The following is a 20,508-nucleotide window of genomic DNA, read 5'->3' as shown; positions in this document are numbered from 1 at the left end:
CCTCTTCTGACCCTTGTCCATGCTGCTTGCACATAGGATGTGGGCAGAACAAGAACAGAAAAATAAAACTACTAATGTTTACAGCTATTTCCCTGTTTTCAGGAAAACATAAAAGATCAAAATAAACTTTCAAGATCATCCTACTAATGAAAGTCAGGATTACAGAAGAGTGTCCATATTCCTTCAAGATCCTATATCCCATTCCAGTTCCGAGTCTTCCTGTCTAATCCTGACAACATAGTCTTATTCGTTCCTGTTTTCTCATCAACTCTGGCACTCACTGGAACTATAATCTGCTGGAATTCACCAGCCAGAAGAAAGCAATACTTTCCCCTGCCGACACCCCCCCCCAACCCCAGGTTACTTTTCTGAAGCTTTAGCCGTTGAAGGCCCCAAAAGGTGATACACCAGAAATTAATAACTACCAATGGACATGTCCCTTGCCTGAGCAGCAGTAAGCTGCTGCATGGGTTACCTCGTCTGGTAGAACTGCAGTTTCAGTCTAATAGATGACAAGAAATTTAAGACAGAAGTGGAGATATGAAAAACTCCTATCAGGGAATTATATTCTTTTCCCTATCACTCATAGAGTTAACAGGGTGATAGGAAAGCCATGCATCTTACTATCCCTGCATTAGTTATTTCAAATCAGGAGAAAAACTACTTGATTAGTGTTTTAGATTATTTTCCTTAAGGCAATGCCATCCCATGGTGACTTGTGAACACAGAGACCAATTTCACCAAAATCCGATAGTCTTGCAAAAGAATTTGGGGGGGGAAGGGAACAGACAAACCAAAACAAATTTGTAAACAAAAGGATCAAATGATTCAAATCGGAATTCATAAAGATAAAAATAAAAAAGACTGCAATGCAAATTTCACATTTACCCAGTCTTTAGGCCTGACATTTCTAAGTATCATAGATATTTCACTGGCTAGAAGTTTACTTCATTTGTGGGTTGGGTAAGTTACAGTACATTCTGCTTCTTGCACAGCTAACATTAAAGATTTCAGGACAAATTTAAGCATACTTTATCAAACAATAAAAGACACGGTGGAGAAGTCAATGAGGGTAAAAAAAAGAAATTCAGGGGGACACAGTTGCAATATCCACTGTTTACATGTTTATTTTTACTCTGTATTATAAAATTTTCATTACTGATATTTATTAATTACAGAAGCTATTGCAATGGGTGACGTAGGAATACTAGAAAAATCCATAAAGTTTTTCAAGAATTCTGCATTTGCAGCATCATCAAATGCCACAGTCAAACCTTCTAAAAGCATCATAAAGCTGACTTTTGGATTTAACTAAGGTTCATCCTAAACGCTGCCCAGGCACGGCAGCAAATACCTGCGAGTCAGGAAAAATTGATTATAGCAAAGTTCCAGGGAGTAATTAACTGCTGCTTGATCAATAACAGAACCTGTCAAATGAGCAATCCCCGTTCTGCCAAATGTAAACTTAATTTCACAAAGTCTTTGGAAATTGGTGTTTAAAGGAAAACTTTATATAACTAGGACAACGGTACAGTTCTCTTAAAGTCTGATCTACAGAAAAAGTGTGATTAAAAAACCTCCTTGACTATTTCAATCTGAAAGTAGAAAACAGCCAGTTAGCGTCACAGAGCATTTACAGCCCACTGCAACACTCGGATATCACTGTCCTATGGAAATTCAGGCAACTATTCAAGCTCAGAAATAGGCAATGTACACACAGGCTACTAAAACCAAACTGCACTAGCAGTTATGTGGGATTGCACTACTGCTGAGGTGGCAGGAACAAAAAAGAACTGGTCAGATGCCAAATGTCTTAGGGGAACAAATATACGTCAGTTCTAAGTTACCATGCTTTCCTATATATCTGTGCAGGAAGAGCTACTTAAGTGTAAGTCTGACATAAGGAATTTGCTAAGTCTGACACAAGGAATTTGCTAAGTCTGACACAAGGAATTTGCTAAGTCTGACACAAGGAATTTGCTATGTTTTGCCACCTGTCACCAACAATAGATCTGTTATGAATCACAATTTAATGACTGGGATGCTGCATTAAATATTAGCTTACATCCCTATATGTTTATTGTCCTGCAAATATGCTGTTGGTTATTTTTGCTTTTAAGATACAGAGATATGTACAACAAAATTCAGATTACTGAGGACCAGAACAAGCTACTAATGGCACAATGTCAAGTAACATGATCAAAGCTGCACACAAACTGTTATTTCCTCCTTGCTCTTTCTCCCTTTTCCATAGTATTAAGGTTACTTCAGCACAAATAGTAACCCTATTTGAGAAAGAGCATGATACATCAAAAGTACAGCCACTTTTTTGAACAGCGATCAATAATTATTTTTGTTCGAACCCAGATCTTTTAATAGGATGTGTATGACACTGGTTTAGAAGAGTACAGAAGGATTCATCACCTATTTTTGTTCCAAGTGGAATAAATGACACCAGTAAATCATACACCACACATGGCAGCAATTTTTGTATTTATTCCTCTATAGTATAAAATATTTAACAGGAATTTGTATTCATTAAGTTACATGGCCATGATTTCACATGTGGCCTGATTTCCTTATTTACAGTACGCTACATTTACCAATTAATCATGCTAGAAAAACTGGATCCATCTTCCACACTCGCTTTTTGTGTGCTGAATGTATATACACACATCTTACAGAACCATCTGCCTAAATAAATAAAAAAGATAGCAAATAACATCTGGGATTCTTCTACTAGTTGAGGAGATAAACACATCCCTACAGCTCCTATGGGCCTGACCATTCAGTTTCTACAGGAGTATATATGAACTGACAAATTAACAGTAATGGGACATTAATTTTCATTTTTATTTCTAAGAACTGACTCTGTTTGCTCTGTGTCCTGGAGAATAACTCACCTACTCAAACTCTTTTGTCATATGTTCCAAACACCATTAGTAGCAATAAAGAAATACAATGACCAAGAGTTCAAGAAATCTTGCAAACCCATCACCAAAGTTTATTCTCAAAATACTTTGTTAGTATTCCTTGAAGTTCAGAATGCGCCACAATTATTAATGAACCTGTATAATTGATATAACAGATTTAACATAGTAAACTGTTTGCAATAACCCTAAAACCAGGGAATTTGACAAGGCAAAGTGACTACCAAAGAGGCCAGAGTAATAGAACTCTTACACTATACACAACACACAAGCTATCACAAAGTAATACGTTTATGAACTGAAATTTCAATTATTACAGTAATGGTTGTAACCTGTTTCTAAATTGTGAAATAAAATCATAAAACAAAACACTTTAAAAGCCTGACAGTTACCTCTTTCAGAATTCATAGTGTTTAAACTTGTAAAATTCAAAACACAAACCTACTTGTTGACATTATACAGAGTAACTCACATACTTCTAACATGTATTTGGAAGTACAATTCATCCCAGGCTCATGAACTAGCAAATAGAAAGAACAAAAAGAGTATCTATACAAAGAAAGCATCATTACTATTTAAATCCCCAAAGAGATGATATTCCACTTTTGAGAAATGGAGAAAGAAAAAAATTAAGATAAATGTATTTCTAATGAGAGAGTCAAATTACAGATTAGTCAGCATCAATATGTGCACATGCCTGAAACGAACAGCATATTATCCAACTCCTCTAATCCAGCTTTTTTACCCTAAACCTTCCCTGCAACTGAACACCCACTTTTGAACAGAGTAGGGCACTGAAATTAAAGCAGCTATTAGAGTTAGAGCAGCTCACCTACTTTTTCCAGACATGCTATCTGATCTGATAGAAGCTATTAGCCTGACATACAAAACCCATGCTGAAACCAAAAAGCTATTTTAACTGGTCAGTAAACCAATACAATTTTTCCAGTGCACGTGTGTGTGCATGCATGCACACACACAAATCTTGCTTTAATTTTTCTCAAAACTAAAATGGTCCCCAAATCTGTATCCTGGTTAGCCTACTTTGATAGATGATTTTATAACAAAATCTAATAATTCACCTATTTAAAATAGCTAACCTATCATGGTGAGGAAAAAAAAGTAGTACTACTAAAGATTTTGAAACTATGTAACTGCTACTTTAACAGCATTGCTTGTAACACTTTATAGAAATACATAATTAGAAACAACAGCACACTACTGTTTCTACATTCAGCTATAAATATTGACACTTTAACTCTTCCATTCAGAAGATTTTGCTGTCAGGAAGAATGGTCCCAGATAAAGACAACTGTATTTATACATTCATGGATTTGATTAAAAATGTGCTTCTTAAATTACACTGATATTTGTTCTTCCTACTTCATTACACTCCTTTTTTTCAAATGAATGCTTAGATATTTATGGAGGAATGGCAAATAGCAATTGCTGCCAAGTTCAGGAGCAAAATATTCTAAAAATACAAGTCCCTTTTCCTGTAACTTTTCCCAGCATTGTAAGAGCCCATTATCATCTACTTTTAATGGTAGCAGACTTTTGTTACTTGGGCTAAAGGTATCACCGCTGGGTATCTGTCAGGTCAAACTATTTTCAAAAATCTCTAACTAAATGGCCTATCACTTACAAAACCAAGGAAGAAATACAGCATTTTTATCATGTTTTGTTATTCCAAGCTTTTCTCTGAGAAGTTTGGATTGACAAAGTGGGATCTGACAAAGTACATGCATTTGTCCTGCAAAAACTTTTTGTAAATGCGCCCAAGGTACACAACTTTGAAATGCCATGTGCACAGAAAATAGTAGTGAAAAAAACCTCATTTTTGTACAGAAAATGCAAAGATTCTCACTGCAGTAAACCCAAACTGGGAGTGGCAGAAAGAGCAATCTGGCAGCGGCAGGAAGCTGATTCAGGACCAATACTGCATTGCAAGAACACATTTCTCCCAACACAAGAAGAAACAGAAGAAACAAAACTGACCTAAAATAGAAGGACATGGGAAGGACAGTGCTATAAACACTGGAACAAGCAACTCAGCACTGGCAGCAAAGCTAGGAAACAGGGACAAGGCAAAGAGTGAAGCACAGGGAAGACACTTATAATGAAGTTGGGGGTGAAATAATACCACTAGCTGAAACAGGGACAAAACGAATCTGTGAAGAAAGGGGATGGAGAAGGAACTGAGAAATCAGCTTAGAATTTAGAAGCAGATGTGGAGCTAGTAAGCACAGACCAAAAGCCATGGTTGCATATGAACAGGAAAACAAAACTGGAAACAGGCAGTCAAGAAATAAGAATATGAAAGAGCTTCAGAAGGTTACGATTGTCTAGGTCAGGTGAACACGGGAAACACATCAGTGAGATGAGGGGGGCTCCCAGATGACTCAGAAGTCACTGAAGTTATGCTCATATTTAGGGCAAGTAAAGACAAAGACCCAAGGAACTAACAGCTACTCAACCTCAGCCAACCTCTGTTCTGGAAAGGCAATGGAGTGCATCCTATTGGAATCTATTTCCAAACATGTTAAGGAAATTAAGTTAACCAGGAAGAGTCCATGTGGGTTTTGTAACAGACAAATTATTCTTTACTGATCAGAATGCACTCTCTGATGAAACAATGTTTTTGTCCATGAGGACAGAGTGATGAATGCAGCACACCTGGAAATCATCAATGTTTCCAACATCATCTCCCAGTTGGTAACAGTACAGAAGAGCATGCTGGCAAGACCAGTTTTTTCAGTATCTTTGTCATTAATCTGGATGATGAGGCAGAGAACTTGCAGATGACTCCAAGTTAGCAGGGATGCTCAACATACTGATCAGCAAGGCTTCTAGCCAGAAGGCCACTGAGAAACTTGAGAACTGGGCTAAGCAAAACATCACTACACTCAACAAGGAAAAGAGAAAAGTTCTGCAACTGATGAAAAAAAACTAAGCATCAGCATAGGAGGGAAAGTGGTTGAGTGGCCCTGGTAAAAAGGATCTGAGGATCACAGTGAACATCAAACTGAAGATGAGCAAATGGTGTGCTCTTGTCAAAAGAGGAGCAAACTCCAGTCTGGGCTTTAGTAAAGAAAATGTGACCAGAAGATCATCTGAGAAGGCATCACCCACACTCTACCTGGTCTTGTGCAGTCAGTTCTGAAATACTGTGTCCAGGAGAGGCTTCCCAGTTCAAAAGACATGCTGAAACACACGAAAGGGCTGAATAGATGGCTACCAAGATAGCTAAGGGCATATAACCTACAAGGAGAGGTTAACAGCAGCTGGGCTTTAGTCTGGTAGTGGAGACAACAAAAGGCCTGATATCAGCCTATTACAGTGAATAAACTTATCCCTTACCAGAAAGGAAGCTGCAAAGAAGATGAGCCAGATTTTACCATGGAACAGCACATGTTACAACACAGAACACATACAAATTATGCTTTGGGAACTTCAGTTTGGAAGAACTTCCTTAGTAGGAGAGTTGTACTGCACTAGAAAAGTTTGCCAAGATCATAGAATCTCTGGGGGTTTTTCAAGATCAGGCCTGACAAAGACACACCTGATCTGATCCAATGATGGTGACAGACCCACTCCAAGCAGAATGATGGACTAGTTGATCTCCACTAGCTTCTTCCAAAAAACTTGCCTATGATTCCAACTGCTTATTTGGAATGGAAGAGTCAAAACAAAACACAAACTTCAGTGGAAGATTCAGGACACATACGGCTGAAGTTTGTGAGCAGGACAAAAAGAGTCTGTACTCACTTTGCACAAAACACTTTGCACAAAATGCAAACAGAAACTCAAGATTCCTAGGTCTAACTACTGGCCCTGCTGTCATTTCATACTTGGGAAATCCACTTGCAAGATGCACCTCATTCTCCTCTAGTGCTGATCCACATAGATGTCAACTTTCTGCTTCTCCTTAACAATCATGTTGCTCACAAAAGGGGTAGGGGTTTCTGCAGGTGCTAAAGATGACACATTCGCAAAGACACCTGTGGGTACTAATATGACCTCAGATGACATTGTCCTAGTCTACACAGAAAAATTTTATGATGTTACACAGAAAAATATGTTCAACTTTATTAAGAATAAGACTTAACTAATAATACAAGTATTTTCCCCATAGGCAGCCATTAATTCTGGGACTTTTTTCCCCAAGGTATCTAAGACCCTGAGACATGATTTCATGGGAATTTGCAATTGCAACCAAGCATTGAACATATGAAACTGCATGTAATTGAATATACTGAAAAACAAGTTCCACACAGTTCAAATTCTGCACTCACATTTGGTAACTATTCTTGACCTTGATTTCATAGTACTCACTTTCCCATATGTTAAATAAAATTAGTAATTGATCTCACTAGCGAGAGATGAAAAAAGCACAAATATGTGTTCATAAAAAGCTCAAGATACTTAGAATTTTTCAGAAAACATGAGTCATATATTTCGAGAAAGATTCCGAGACAAGTTAGCACACCAAACATGGAAAAAAAAAATCTAGTATTTTTATATTAAGTATTATCCAACTCCTGCATTGAATGAGGCAGCATTTTTTCCACAGTGTTATTTTTCAAATTTTCTATGTTGCTTTCACATAATAAAGGAATTACTGCAATAATACCACACGGGCATATGCAGGTTTGCAAAATACAGCAACCACTAACTATAAAATATTATAGTTAAAATTACTCAAACATGTAAGAAAATATCTGTTAAGAGATTTCTAGCTATGATACGGAGATCATGGTCTCCTAAATATCAGGAAAAACCCCACAAACAGAACGTTACTCCTTTATACAAAAAATAAGTAAGAACATGATCACTGTATCTATTTCAGACGCCTAGCACACGACAGAACAAAACCACAGAAGACATCCCATTTCTGATGTAGTTTCTGGATGAAACTCAATCAGTAAGTACTGATTTAGTAACTTTTTTTTTTTTATAAAAGAAATTAATACAGGTAGTGTCTGCGCTCTATGTCAACTTTTGCGCTTTTTAAATTAGGCCAAAAAAACCCAAAGTGAAAATCCAAGTTGGAGATGGCATCTGCTTTTAACCCTGCCAGACATCAACAAGTATATTTTTAAGAAAAAAATTAGTATTTTTCTTGTGTGTTCACAAATAAACAGAGCAGCTGACAGACCATACTATGAAAAAAAGGGAATGATTATGATGAGTTCCATCACCACACTGAAAACAAGCATCCTCAGAGTAGCAGAATTCTTCTAACGAAAATTTTTGTGTGGAAATAAAATTGTACTCCTGGTTCAGTCAAATTGATGCTGTTAGATTTAACGGAACTTTTTTTTAAATAAAGGAATTTAAGAATTAAAAAAAAAAAGCGGACCATCACATACTAGTACACCTGAAAGCCTCAGAATAAACGATTATGCAATTTAATGGATACACAACATTTTAACACAAAGCAGCTTCTGGTCATCAAAACTCTAAAGAAGACAAAATCCCCAACTAAAAACTTTTAATATTTACTGTCATTTGCACTCACCAAGTATGAATGACAGCAAATACTAAATTACTGCATTTTAGTAGCCTAATTTACAAACTAAAAAGTTGGCTAAGTGCTTACAGACATTTCTAAATTCTTAAAAATTTTTATTTGAATAAACTTTTCAAGTTTTAAGTCTTTACTTACCGAGAAAGTGTAGATTTCCCTGAACCAGGTAGGCCTCTTAAGATTAGAAGAAATTTCTGTGCACAACCAGATCTTTCTTCAGATAACTGCAAGGAAGAAAAGCTGCACATTCCTTCTGTATTGTCGACTTTTGGATCCTTCCAACACTCTTCTCTGGTTTCACAGAAACCATTATTTTGGAGTCCCTTCTGGTCATTATTTTCATTTCTGAAGACCTGAGTAGTATGGATGTCAATATGACTAGCATAGCTGGTATTTTGATCAAGCAGTGGACCGTGATTGTTGATATCAGTATTTCTATAGTAAGTACGACGATTTTCATAACAAAGTTCCCCACTCTGAAAAGGGAGAGCATTTGGAATTTGTGGTGGGGAATTAAGTGTCTGAAAACGGGACTGATGGTTCAGTCTAGGAAGAAGAGGACCCTGAGGTAATACAAAAGATGCTCTAGTCTGCCAAGCAGGTCTGAATTCAGGCACTGAGCAGTTCCAACATTTAGCATCTACTTGGCCATTAAAGGTATTTTCAGTTTTCCAGCCATCTGTTTCCACAACAAACTGCTGCTCATTGCTAGTTTTCTGACTGTTCTGTTCGCCAAGAAAACACTGTCCATTCTCATAAAATGGCTGTGGGCTGTCCAACAATATGTGTTGACAATCCTCTTGTGAGCTTTGACTACAGTTATATGGAAACTGTTGTTCCTGAAAAATTTCACTTTCTTTTCCCTGAGGATTAGTATCTAAACATTCATTTTCCAGCTGATGAATTTCTTTATAGAACTGGTCCAGTTCATCATCTATTTCTGGTACAGTGGCAGAAACAGCCTGCATCTTCTTAGCCTCCTTTCTTTTAGGTCTGTTTTCATGTAATTCATTCTCATCTCCCCCATTGCTTCTACATTCATTGCAACTGCCAGATTCACCCTGTTTGTTACTTTTGGCAGGCTTGTAAATAGGTCCTATAAATTCTGTGCTTGTAAAAAAGTCTTCATCTGATGCATTTCTATTTACTGATAATGATGTACTACTTTTTTTACTATTATCTTCACCGGCATTATTTGTAATAAAAGGGTCTTTCTCTTCTTTAACTTTAGTGTCATTTATCGATGCAAATGGAGGATTTACATTCTGCAGAGTTTCTAAATCAACTGGCTGACTAAGCACTGGATTATTTTCAAGGAGAACTTCATTCGATGATCCCAAGACACCAGTCAGTATTTTCTCCTGCTTCTGCATTTCATGTTGCCCTTGGTTATCTGAGGCACACGCTGGTATCCAATCACTTGATGTTCTCTCAGCATCCACCTCCTGCTGAATACCTTGGTTATCATCATCAGGGAGTTTCTCGTAAGTCCCTTCTGCTGACTTCATCCTTTTAGAATATGGTTCAGTTTTTATTTCATCGTGACACTCCGAGAGCCTTATTCTATTTTCAGCATGAAGCATCTTAGAAAAAACAATGAATACATTATCAGCATGCATATTTTTAAGGTAAAGTATAAAAAAGCAGAACTTATTCAAGCCTATGACATCAGACCCTCAGACCCTCCACGGTCACAACTAAAATGTACTCACCCAGGAGAAAAGCAGACATCACCTACCACAACTACGGTTTAAGCAAGACTGCCACATTATTTACTGCTCATCTTTAGTAAAAAACTACTATAGTGCTGCATCAGTTCAGTTGGAATTTTATGATATACCTTAAATAATTTACAAATCATGATTTTAAAATGTGAACACTTGAAAAACTAATTACATCAACAATCTCTGTTCTCTACTGACCTGTTACTCTGTCAAGTGATAGAAATCTCTTACAGGATAAACATAGGCCAATTTCCAATGCAGAAACTGATTGCTGACATCACTACTACTATGACCAACAAAAATGCAAATACTTCAATCACGAGGATTGTTTTCTGTGACATGAACCAAACTCAACTAATTCATTTAACACCAACTGAACAGATGCTGGATGGCATTTGTAATTTAGAACTAGTCAAATACAACTTTAAATCAAATCTGCAATCTGTTATTATGTTTCTTGTTTTGGAACTAAAGACTTCTGTTAGGGACCAAGACCACTTGGTTATGTGCTTTCTAAAAATAAACACGCACACAAAATAATCCTTGTCATAAACAGATTGCATTCTAAGAATAAGGCAGTAAGTTCCAGAAAGATTCGGAGACTAGCAATCACAAACAAAGCAAGATGGCACTGACCCCCGTGACATGTAGTCATGCCATTATCCATCTAATTATTGGTCAGAATTTCTTGGATTTTGCTTTGTATTCCAGAAGTCTAGACAGTATGCAATAAAGAGCAGTAATCATTTCATCACAAATCAAGTGCCAAGTAGTTTATTCAGCAAATCCCAGCCCACAAACAAATGGGGTATCAAACAAGACAGAATGTGTTTCTCCTATTAGAGAATTTATTCTACTGCTTTCTGTGAACAGCTCAACTTTCTGGGAGTAAGTATTAACAAAATGTCACATGCTCTTTATCCTGGATATGAAAATATTTTTTTTCTTTATCTGAAAAAGATCTGTAGTTAAGTATTACAGGAAAATTTTAAGTAACATGGTCACTTGCAAAACTGACAAGAAAACATGTTACTCTAGGAATTTTCTCACCTACTAGCCAAAGGGAGAGAAACCTGCCATTCTCATTCTCCAAATGTCTAAACCAAGCAGATTTTACTGTCTGCATTTGACTTTACTACCTGGAATAGAGCACTACTGTCAGATATGGAAGAAACTATCTCTCCTCCTCAGAATTGGTAGAAAGAACACTGTTGGCACAACGGTCTCTCCTCTCAAGATATATGTGTTTTATGCATACCTCTGGCTTCTCAGTTCCTCCTTTCTGTAAATTAGAAAGCAAGTATGATATTATGTGAATAACTGACTCTATCCCCCACCTATCAAAAAAATATTACTCTGCCTCCACTCAAAAACAGGACTGGGGAAAAAAACCAGCTGTTTTATTAGCTCCTATGTCCTCATCCTCCTCTGGGATGGTGTTTAAGCAGAGCCTATTTTCTGATGTGGAATGAAAACAACACATGTGAACACTTGCTGCACTACAGTATCTCCAGTGATGGAGGATACTGCTCTGTGACTGTCCCACACAGGAATATCTTTTCTTGCTAATCTCTCACAGACTTTCCCTGACTATCCTTTGGGACAGTGACGCTGCATACAAAAGCATATCCACCTGCATTCTTGTGGAGGACATAGCAAGCACGTACTGAGAAAATGCAGTCTCTGTGACAGTCTTGCCTCTCAAGGGGGCCGGCACAGGTCTGTATTATTTCTGTAAAGAACTAGTAAGCATTGAAGCCGAGCCGGCACGGCGATTCACCGGGCTCCCACTTGCCACGCTCAATCACCACTTTAACTGACCTGCCAAACATCCAGAAGGTTCAAGCAACAAACTCAAGGCCCTGAGCTCCACCTGCACGCCACATTCCCCAGTGGAAAAAGGAGGGTTATGTGGCAGAACCTACAGACGGGGGAACCTCCAGGCTGTGCTTGCGTGACCCCTCTGTGGGTACGGCGATGACAAAGCGCGTAGGCCTCACACGGCGCCAGGACACACCTGGAGCCGCGGAAAGCAGGCGCTGCTCGCACACCGGGCTGGGAGCGGCGTGACCGAGGAGACGCGGCCGCCAAGAGCCGCCAGCCCCATCCCTCAGGTGTGTCAGCTGCCCGCTCCCCACAGTGTAAAGCGTACCCAACCCCGGTCCCCCAACACTTCCCTCATCCCGGCGCCTGTGTCCTGCAACCTCAGCAGCCGCCGGCTCTGCGCGCTGACACTGCCATCCCCACGCCGCCCCTTTCCCAGCCCGGTCCCCCTTGGCCACACGTCGGTGGCGACGGAGGTCGGGGAAGAAGCGGCTTCCCGGTCCCGCTGAGCAGCAGCCGCCACAGCCATACGCGGGCGAGGAACCAACCTCCAGGCAGCGGCTCCCGCCCGTGCCCGGCCGCGGGAGGGGCAACGCCGCCAACCCCCGCTCCCAAAATGGCGCCGCCTCCCGCTGCCCCTTCACCCCGCGCGCGGCGCCGTGGGGGGCGGGACATTCCTCCCCAGGCCCCGCCCCCGCCCCGGCGGGAAGTGCCCTGAGGGAGGGAGCGCGGGCTGGCCCGGATTGTGATGCTTGGGGGGTTGTTCCCTCAGCATCCCGGGGGGATCGGACCGTCTGGTTTGCTTTAAGTGGCATTCTGGTTTTCGTGAGAAAATAACAACGATTTTAGCGAGATTATAAAGTTCCGATGAGGATTGTCCGCAGCGTAAAAGCTGCCCAAGTTTCCTAGACGCGTGTTGTACTAAACGTGGACTTCCAACTTTTCCCTGCTGCATAAATAGGGTGTATTTTTTTCCATTATGTGACTACATTTTTTTTTCCAACTCGTGGTGTTTTGCAAGGCAAGCCACATTTTTCCCAAAAAGCATTGTTCTTACAAAAGTCTTGTAACAGTAATTGCCCAGTTTTCATTAGTGCACATAACAGCTCCTGTAAGTGATGTCCCCATTCTAAATACCTGCAAGGTTTATTCTTTCACATCACCTGAATGAAATATGAATGTTTGAAAGTATATAATTTATAAAGTCTCTGAAATTATTTGCTGTAAGTGGTAAAAAGAAAACTGGTTGTTAAAATCCATGCCAGGCATTCCTTCCCATTACTCCTAGAACCAAAACATTCTTTCCTATGCCAGGTGATGGCCTTGTTTGTTGGAAGGCATGTGTGGAAGGATGTATCCTAGGGAGCATTTTAATTTAGATCAGAAGTGAGCTCTTGAAGTGAATCTCCGGTTCTCCCCATTTGCCATGCTTTGTGAAGATTAGTGATCTTCCAATTTAAAAGCTCCTGAGATGTGTATTGTGTGAATGCCACAATCAGATACTTTTCCATATTGATTTGCACTTAGCAGCGCTGTCCCAGTTATGCAGACATTGCAGCCAGAGCTGGAAAACCTGTGTGCAGTTTCTAAGGAATAACAGTGGCATAACCTTGTCACCCTGTTCCAGACTGGAAAAATGACGTGTGTATTCTCCTGGAAGATGAGAGCAACCCTGTGTTTAGACATGGCCTTGCTGTGTGTTTGGGACCTGTGTTTTGTACCATGTTGTGGAATCCACAGTCAAAGAGACAAATTTTAATGCCATTTTGAAGTAAAGAAAAATTCAGAAGGAACTGGTCATTTCTGCTGTAAGGTGTCCTTTCAGGGAGGAAAATAGGAAATATCATAAGGAGCTGACCTTTGCTACCAAGAAAAATGTAAGTAACACAAGATATGCAAAAGAACATAAATGCAGGTTGGTGTAAGTATAATGCAAGTATTTTGCAAATACAAAGTGCTACACTGCTTTATTCTTCTACCCTTTTTCATGAGATTATCTAAAGATAAGGAGGCTAGTCCTTAATTTTAATATTAAAAGTATTTTGCAACCAAAATTCTTGACTTCTTAGAGAATTCTTTTCTAATTGTAATACTATCAGTTATTTAATTCTAAAGAAAAAACTATATTCCATCTGAGATACTAATTGTGTGCTTCCCTACACAAGCTAAATCCCGAAATACTCAACTTCACCATTTAGAGAGAATAAGTATACTGCACATGGACCTTTTGAAGGTAGTATCTGGAGATCAGAGCTCTCAAGTGCTTCATGTTGTATCTAGTAATTGTTTCAGATGTATTTCATTTGAGGAATTATCCCAGTACTTGTGTACCTAATTAAATAAGCCACATGTTAGAAGTGGCAGTACCCTAATGTCATTTTTTCAACCTCATTGAGCCTAATAAAATATACTTTCCCTGGTGATGCTATTACAGCTGCTGCAGATCCCATATGGGAAGATATTGTGCTTACTTGAGACAAGGCTACAAATAGTTCCCCCAGAATCCTCCAGCTGTACCAGATAGTAAAAGAAGTTCCATTGGAAACATCAGCAGGAGAAGCAGATAGGGTACGTCAAAATATTGTCCAAAGGGTCAAACATTCTAACAGTGAAAATATTTACAAAGAAGCCTTAACAGATTGTGGGTTTTCTTTGCTTGCAGAGGAGTCTGAATTTTTTAACTTAATTTTTTTATATGTTTATAACGGTACTCAGAATTCTACTGTGTGCTTCTACTATATCTCACCCAAATCATGCTTCCTGTAACGTGCATCTATTATTTTGGTAGAACCTTTGAATAGAAGTAAAATAGAAGAGTTTAGTAGTGTTACCGCATGGCTAACAAATCATGAAAAATTATGTCTTCTTGTGTTCCTTGACATTTATGCCATCACCTTCGCATTAGTTCATGAAATGTTGGCTTTAACTGATCTAAGAGAAGAGTCAAAGGAAAAATTTCCACCTTAAATAGTCAGATTTTGATTCAGTTTTCCAAGTGTCTTGTAAGTTTAAGTTGATTTGAACCTTACAGATTGCATCATAATTTGTACGTGTAAGGGAAGTGAATAATGTTCTATGAAAAGAAGTAATTTTGACATTATGTAACTTGAGTGTTTGAACTTGCAAATGGAGCATTTTCTCACAGTAGCTTTTGCATTTGATTTCCTAAATAAAAAAGGAACGATGGCAGCTGTCCACTGATTCCTTTGTGGTTTACTAACGTGACCTGTCCTACCATGTTACTCTACCCAGCGCCTCCTTGCAATTGTTATTGTACTCACAGTGGGTTTGTTTCTACCCACTGTGACTGCCAGTCTCTTCCTCACCTCTACTGTTCCTTTCCAATATGATCTCGCTTCTTGTCTGGTTCCCGTTATTCCTTTACATTCCATAGCCCTGTATCACTTCCTGCTACTAATGCTGTTCTTTTCCCCCTTCCCTCCCTTTCCATTTGGTTCAGGGTGTTTTCTTCCTTCTGGTTTTTATCACTTTCTTTTTTCCGGCAAAAGACTGATGTGCTGCCTTTATCTTCTCCTGCAAAGTCTGGAACACAGCAGCACAATGGCATCCATTTCCTCAGGGAAAACTACTGAGAATACATACATTCTCTTCAGAGAATGGCAGCTGTTATGGCAGCAGGAAGAGGACTATTCTTCAGATTTCTCAGAAGCACTGGGTATTTTTAATAAAAGCATCATGCTGTTCTTTTCTATATGGAAAGGTTTTCCTTAAATATGCATATGGAAACATTTTAGATGAAACTTTCCAAAATAACTCAGCATAAAGAAGGTAGTTGTCATGAAAAATATTAACTCAAAAATTAAATGTTTGTTAGCAAAACAATAAGTGCCTGTGTTCTGCCTTTTAATAGAAAAGATTAGGCAAAATTTAATATAGAAATGAGGAGACTCCATCTGTAATAACAAGGGGAAAAAATAAATATCCAGTGGGAACTACTTGAAATTGGCTTTAATATTTAAGGGCTAATGTGGAATGATAACTCAACCATTTAGATCTTGTGCCTGAATCTTGTTATCAGACTTGACATAACAGAGGACTCCTTCTCATAAAACTGTTCTCCTAATAACACTTTAATAAAGCATGTATTGGAGTTCAAGAGGACTAGTTAAGACTTAGATTTAATCACGCCTCTCTCTAAAGGGTAATGACCTTGGGTGGTAATTTGTCTTGTCACTCTACTAAATTATGTTTGAAAAAGTGAGACTTCAAGATGACTTAAGAAATACCGTTGCATAATTCTTTGAATTTAAACCAAACTATATCTAGAGAGAAATTCTGGAGAACTTTAAGAGAACTGGTTTACTCAATAAACTAGGAATGTTGCTTGCCAAATTGTTTTTCTGAAACTTTTACATGGCAAAGAGGAATACTGGTCATATCAAAGTTTCAGAGGTAAAAACTCAGTAAGTTTTTTACTTATTAATTGCCACAGATAATGTGGAGGTTTTTATTTTCAAATTTCAACTTGAGAATTAACTTATGAATTACAGTTTTGATAAAGTTATATCTTTTTACCAAAAAAAAATTTAAAAATCCTGGTAGCCTACTGGTTATGTGATATAGGAGCATGTTTTAATATATGCAACAGATTTTAGTAAGTGATGTTTTAGACATGGATAGATTTGATTTCTTTTGACTATGATATAACTAATTTGCCATTTAAATATTATTATTTGATTCCCTTCCAGTACTGCATGAATCCTTTTGGAGACAAAAATAGCAGGGAAAAAATAAAAGAAACACTAATTAGTTTATTTTGGAGGTTCTCAAAACCTTTCATTTGATGGTTTTTAGCTGAAATCACCATGATACTTAGTTTTGGGGGGTTTTTTTTGACAGTAAAGCACCTGTTCTGTGAGTTACATTATAGCAAAACAGAACTAAAAGAATGGTGACATTTAACCTGTAAGACAGAGTGCTTTAGAAAAGGTAACAACTGCTGGCCCACGACAAAGCTGAGCTTATTGGTTGTGAAAACCGACCAAGAAAACACAATTCTGAACAATTCATGTATTTCAAAGTAGAGCATGGAGAATTTCTAGGAAGCTGACACTTAAGGTGAAGGTCCAGTAACTGCTTACTCTGCTAGACTCTCTAAATAGCATCTCAAATTTACATAAAAATGAAGGAGACTGAGTGTAATGCCTTCAGTAGACTGAAATTCAATGGGACTTTAAAATAAGTAGCTCTAAATAGAGGGCACACAGTGGAATGGTAAAAGCAAAAAGTGTGAGTAGCAGAAAGAAATGAAGCATTGTGTGTAATTCCTGAACACAAGAACAAATTATATGGAGCAACTGAAAAATACTCAGCATTTTACGCCACACAATATGTTTAAGTATTTAATGCTTAATATACTAATGTTTGAGCGAGAGGATGAAATATTACAAAAATTTAATGCAACGTGCTTAGTTATGACAGTGTTGACATCCCCACTGTTTCATGGAATACTTCTTCATTTTAACTACTCAGGTATTACCTGAAATTACTTTTATTTGATTACTAGAAGGCAAACAACTGAAATGCTCACTTTTCAGATACAACTTACAGTAGAATAATTTCTTAATTTTTTTTCCCATTTTGTCAAACTACCAGCATTGCTTAAAAATATTTAAGTTATGTAGTCTCTCCCACCTCCTATCCTACATCTCAATTAGGGATGGAGAGCATTTAAATCAAATAAAGGTAACTCAGAGGAGAAACTAATACAATTCAGTGACAAACTGAGCTAATCACCAGGGAAAGAAAGACTGCTGGTACAGACTCCCAAAATACTAATCCTCTACTGTCATACTTGTCTTCAAGGCAAGAAGGGAAGAACAAATTTTTTTACCCTGACTACTGTGACTTTTTAGACACTGGCTACCATCAGTTGTATTAGTGTTGAGCTGTAGGAATACACTGTGCAAATAAGACAATGGTCAGCAAGAAGATTCGATGACATTTAGCAACAAAATAGCTGTTAAGTCATACCAGAATGAAAAAAAACCCACAACCTGACAAAAACTAACAAGAAAAAATGCCCTACAAAACCCTGACAACAATCCTGTATTAGAGGCTGTAAAGGTTTGTGTATTAATGCTCTCCAGCTTACTCCTATCAGACAGCAAGATTGTTAGATTTGTTTACTTAAAGCATAAAGGATGCAGTGGTTGGTAGCAAAATAAAGCACCATCTGCAGTTAAGAGAGATTCTGTTTAGTACTTTAAAAATCTAAATTATGTTTTTGCTCCTGTGCCTACTGTACCATGGAACACTTTATTTCTCTCTTCCCATGCATGTCTCCAAAAAGGCACTGACCTCTTTAGGAAGAGGTCAGAGATAAAGATACATTTACAGCTGACTCAAGATTACATGTTTTGGGAGGGGGTAATACTTCTTGTTTTGATAAAAAGTCTTACTTTAGTAGCTCATTTAATCTTGATAGTGTCCCACTGTAGCTATTAACTATTAAATGGAAAAAGCAGAAGAGTAGGTGGAGTGAAAGGCTCTCTGCAGTTCTCACCCTGAAGAGTAACATCACATCCTCATATCCTCTCTAGCTTTATTATTTTGTTTTGGTTTGTTTGATTGGTTTGCCTGATTTTGCGAAATACCATATAATATTTAATGACTCTTGTCTTCTTATTAGAAAACAGCCACAAGACAGGTGCAGATGGGTATTTCTGGTAGAATCAGACTTGTTAGCACTGAGATTAAAGTGGTACTTTTAAAATTCAGATATTATAGCGCACGTATATAAAAGCTAGTCGCTTCTGAGCATCGTTGTCTTATTCAGATGTTTGATTTTTGTTTACAAGGAGACAATGTTGGAAACAGCACACACAGAGACAGTAAGAGTCTAAAAATTCCAGTCATCTAAAGTCACTGTTTCCATGTGACTTCCTTGCAAATTACTTAAGAGACATAGGAGATACTAAAATTAGTTGCAAAGCTAAGTCATGTTCATAGTAGTATCAGCTATTTAGTAGAAGAACAACACTAAAAAATGAACTAATTTTTCTTTCTCTAAGACAAATCACTATACCTGCAAGTCGAAGGTCTCCCTCTTACATGGCAAAAACACCTTTCAGTGTGAAGAGCTCAGTACACAAATGACAAATATTTAATCTTGTTTTTCTAGTAAAATATTTTTGATGCAGTTGTCCAAGGGTCACAATTATAAGAGAGACAAACAGAAGGGAAAGGTCATTATATCTATGCTGGAAACAAAAGTATCATTTTCACAAGCATGCTAAATTAAGAAAGGGAATTTAGATAAGTGTGGTGAAAAAAGGGATAAAATACACCTTGTATTTCTTAAACTTTTCAATTTTTACTCTTCTGTTCTGCCTTGATTTTGTCCAAACCATGTACAGAAGGAAACAAAGGGCACTTTAATATTAATTTAAGTGATTTTGGGTAACGCATGTAATGTTAGAAATTTAACTTGTACTTTCCATTCATATAAAAGCCCATCAACTGGCTTCCATTCAAATTCTTTGTTATTTGTGCTGTCCCTTCATCTGACCCTGGTGATGACTGTATGAAGGGATTTAGTCAAAAGCATACTCTTCAGTCATATGTGTATAGGTAGGGAAGTTTATAAAAAATTCCCAACTTATTGCTATCAAAACCAGGTGTTCTTGGTTTCTACTCTATAGTCCCTCCCTTCTTCCATGTGTTAGTTCACCGTCCTATGAAATGACTGATCTTGCTATCCAGGACAGACTTAGAATATTGTTAAGCTAAAATATTTTCTTCTCCTGGGGGAAAAATTAAACCAACAAATGAACCAAAAGAAAAAAGATTTTGCTCCCTCCAATCTATTCCTTCCCTGGGAAGTCCCCTGGGACTATAAGATTTCATTAAGCAATTTTAATATTTCACCCTAATGAATCAGTAGGGATTGCTCAGGTCTGCAGCACCAAGTCATTCTAGGAGGCAGATTCCAACTTTTTTTCATCCCACAGTGAGATGCTGCGGTGGTATGAAAGTCTATATGTCTCTTCTCACCTGTCAGCTTTCTTCCTCTTCAGTCCTGTAAGGTATATCTTAGAGCTCTTGATTTTATAAAACTATTTTTTTAATAACTATTCTGTTTTGAAGTATCCTAAAAGTTTATATATCTTTGCGTATCTCTTTGGTTCAAGTCCATGAATGAAAAAAATTGAGGGCAAAATATACATGCAAATGCCTCAGGGTTGCTGTAATGAGGAAGGAGACACAGTAATAATGTCTTGGGAAAGTGCCAGCATAGTTTCTGTGAAGGGAGATAGTGACACAGTCAGAGACTTCAAGCAGGTTTGTGAGTCAGAAAGTGTGTGGACAAGGACAAAACAGGGAACATACCTCTATTTTCAAAGAGCATTGATGTAGGTCTTTCACTAAAAGCTGTCAAAGTTACCATGGAATCAGAGTTAATGTCCTATACTGAGTTGGAAATCTGGTTGAAGGATGGAAACAGAGAATACAGTTTAATGGTTACTTTCCAACAATT

General features: G+C 38.0%; 1 protein-coding gene across 8 annotated transcripts in view; it reads right to left on the bottom strand.

The window, feature by feature from the left end:
• N4BP2L2 (NEDD4 binding protein 2 like 2) overlaps positions 1-12,623 on the bottom strand; it is a 46,260-nt gene extending 33,637 nt beyond the window's left edge. For 2 of the 8 annotated variants that reach the window (XM_039386844.1, XM_039386845.1), the window contains exon 1: positions 8,599-12,335. In XM_039386844.1, coding sequence (XP_039242778.1) covers positions 8,599-10,079 — 1,481 coding nt within the window. In that variant the 5' untranslated portion in view covers positions 10,080-12,335. Of the gene's footprint in view, positions 1-8,598; positions 12,338-12,556 lie in introns of those variants that run through there. The other 6 variants (XM_027728945.2, XM_039386842.1, XM_039386841.1 and 3 more) reach the window with 6 other exon arrangements.
• Between the last annotated feature and the right edge of the window lie 7,885 nt (positions 12,624-20,508).

This window comes from Pipra filicauda, unplaced genomic scaffold (assembly GCF_003945595.2).
Source record: "Pipra filicauda isolate LSUMZ 115617 unplaced genomic scaffold, ASM394559v2 scaffold50_size3627746_pilon, whole genome shotgun sequence".
NCBI lineage: Eukaryota > Metazoa > Chordata > Aves > Passeriformes > Pipridae > Pipra > Pipra filicauda.
Note: the sequence above shows the minus strand (reverse complement) of the source record. Positions and strands in the feature narration are given on the sequence as shown.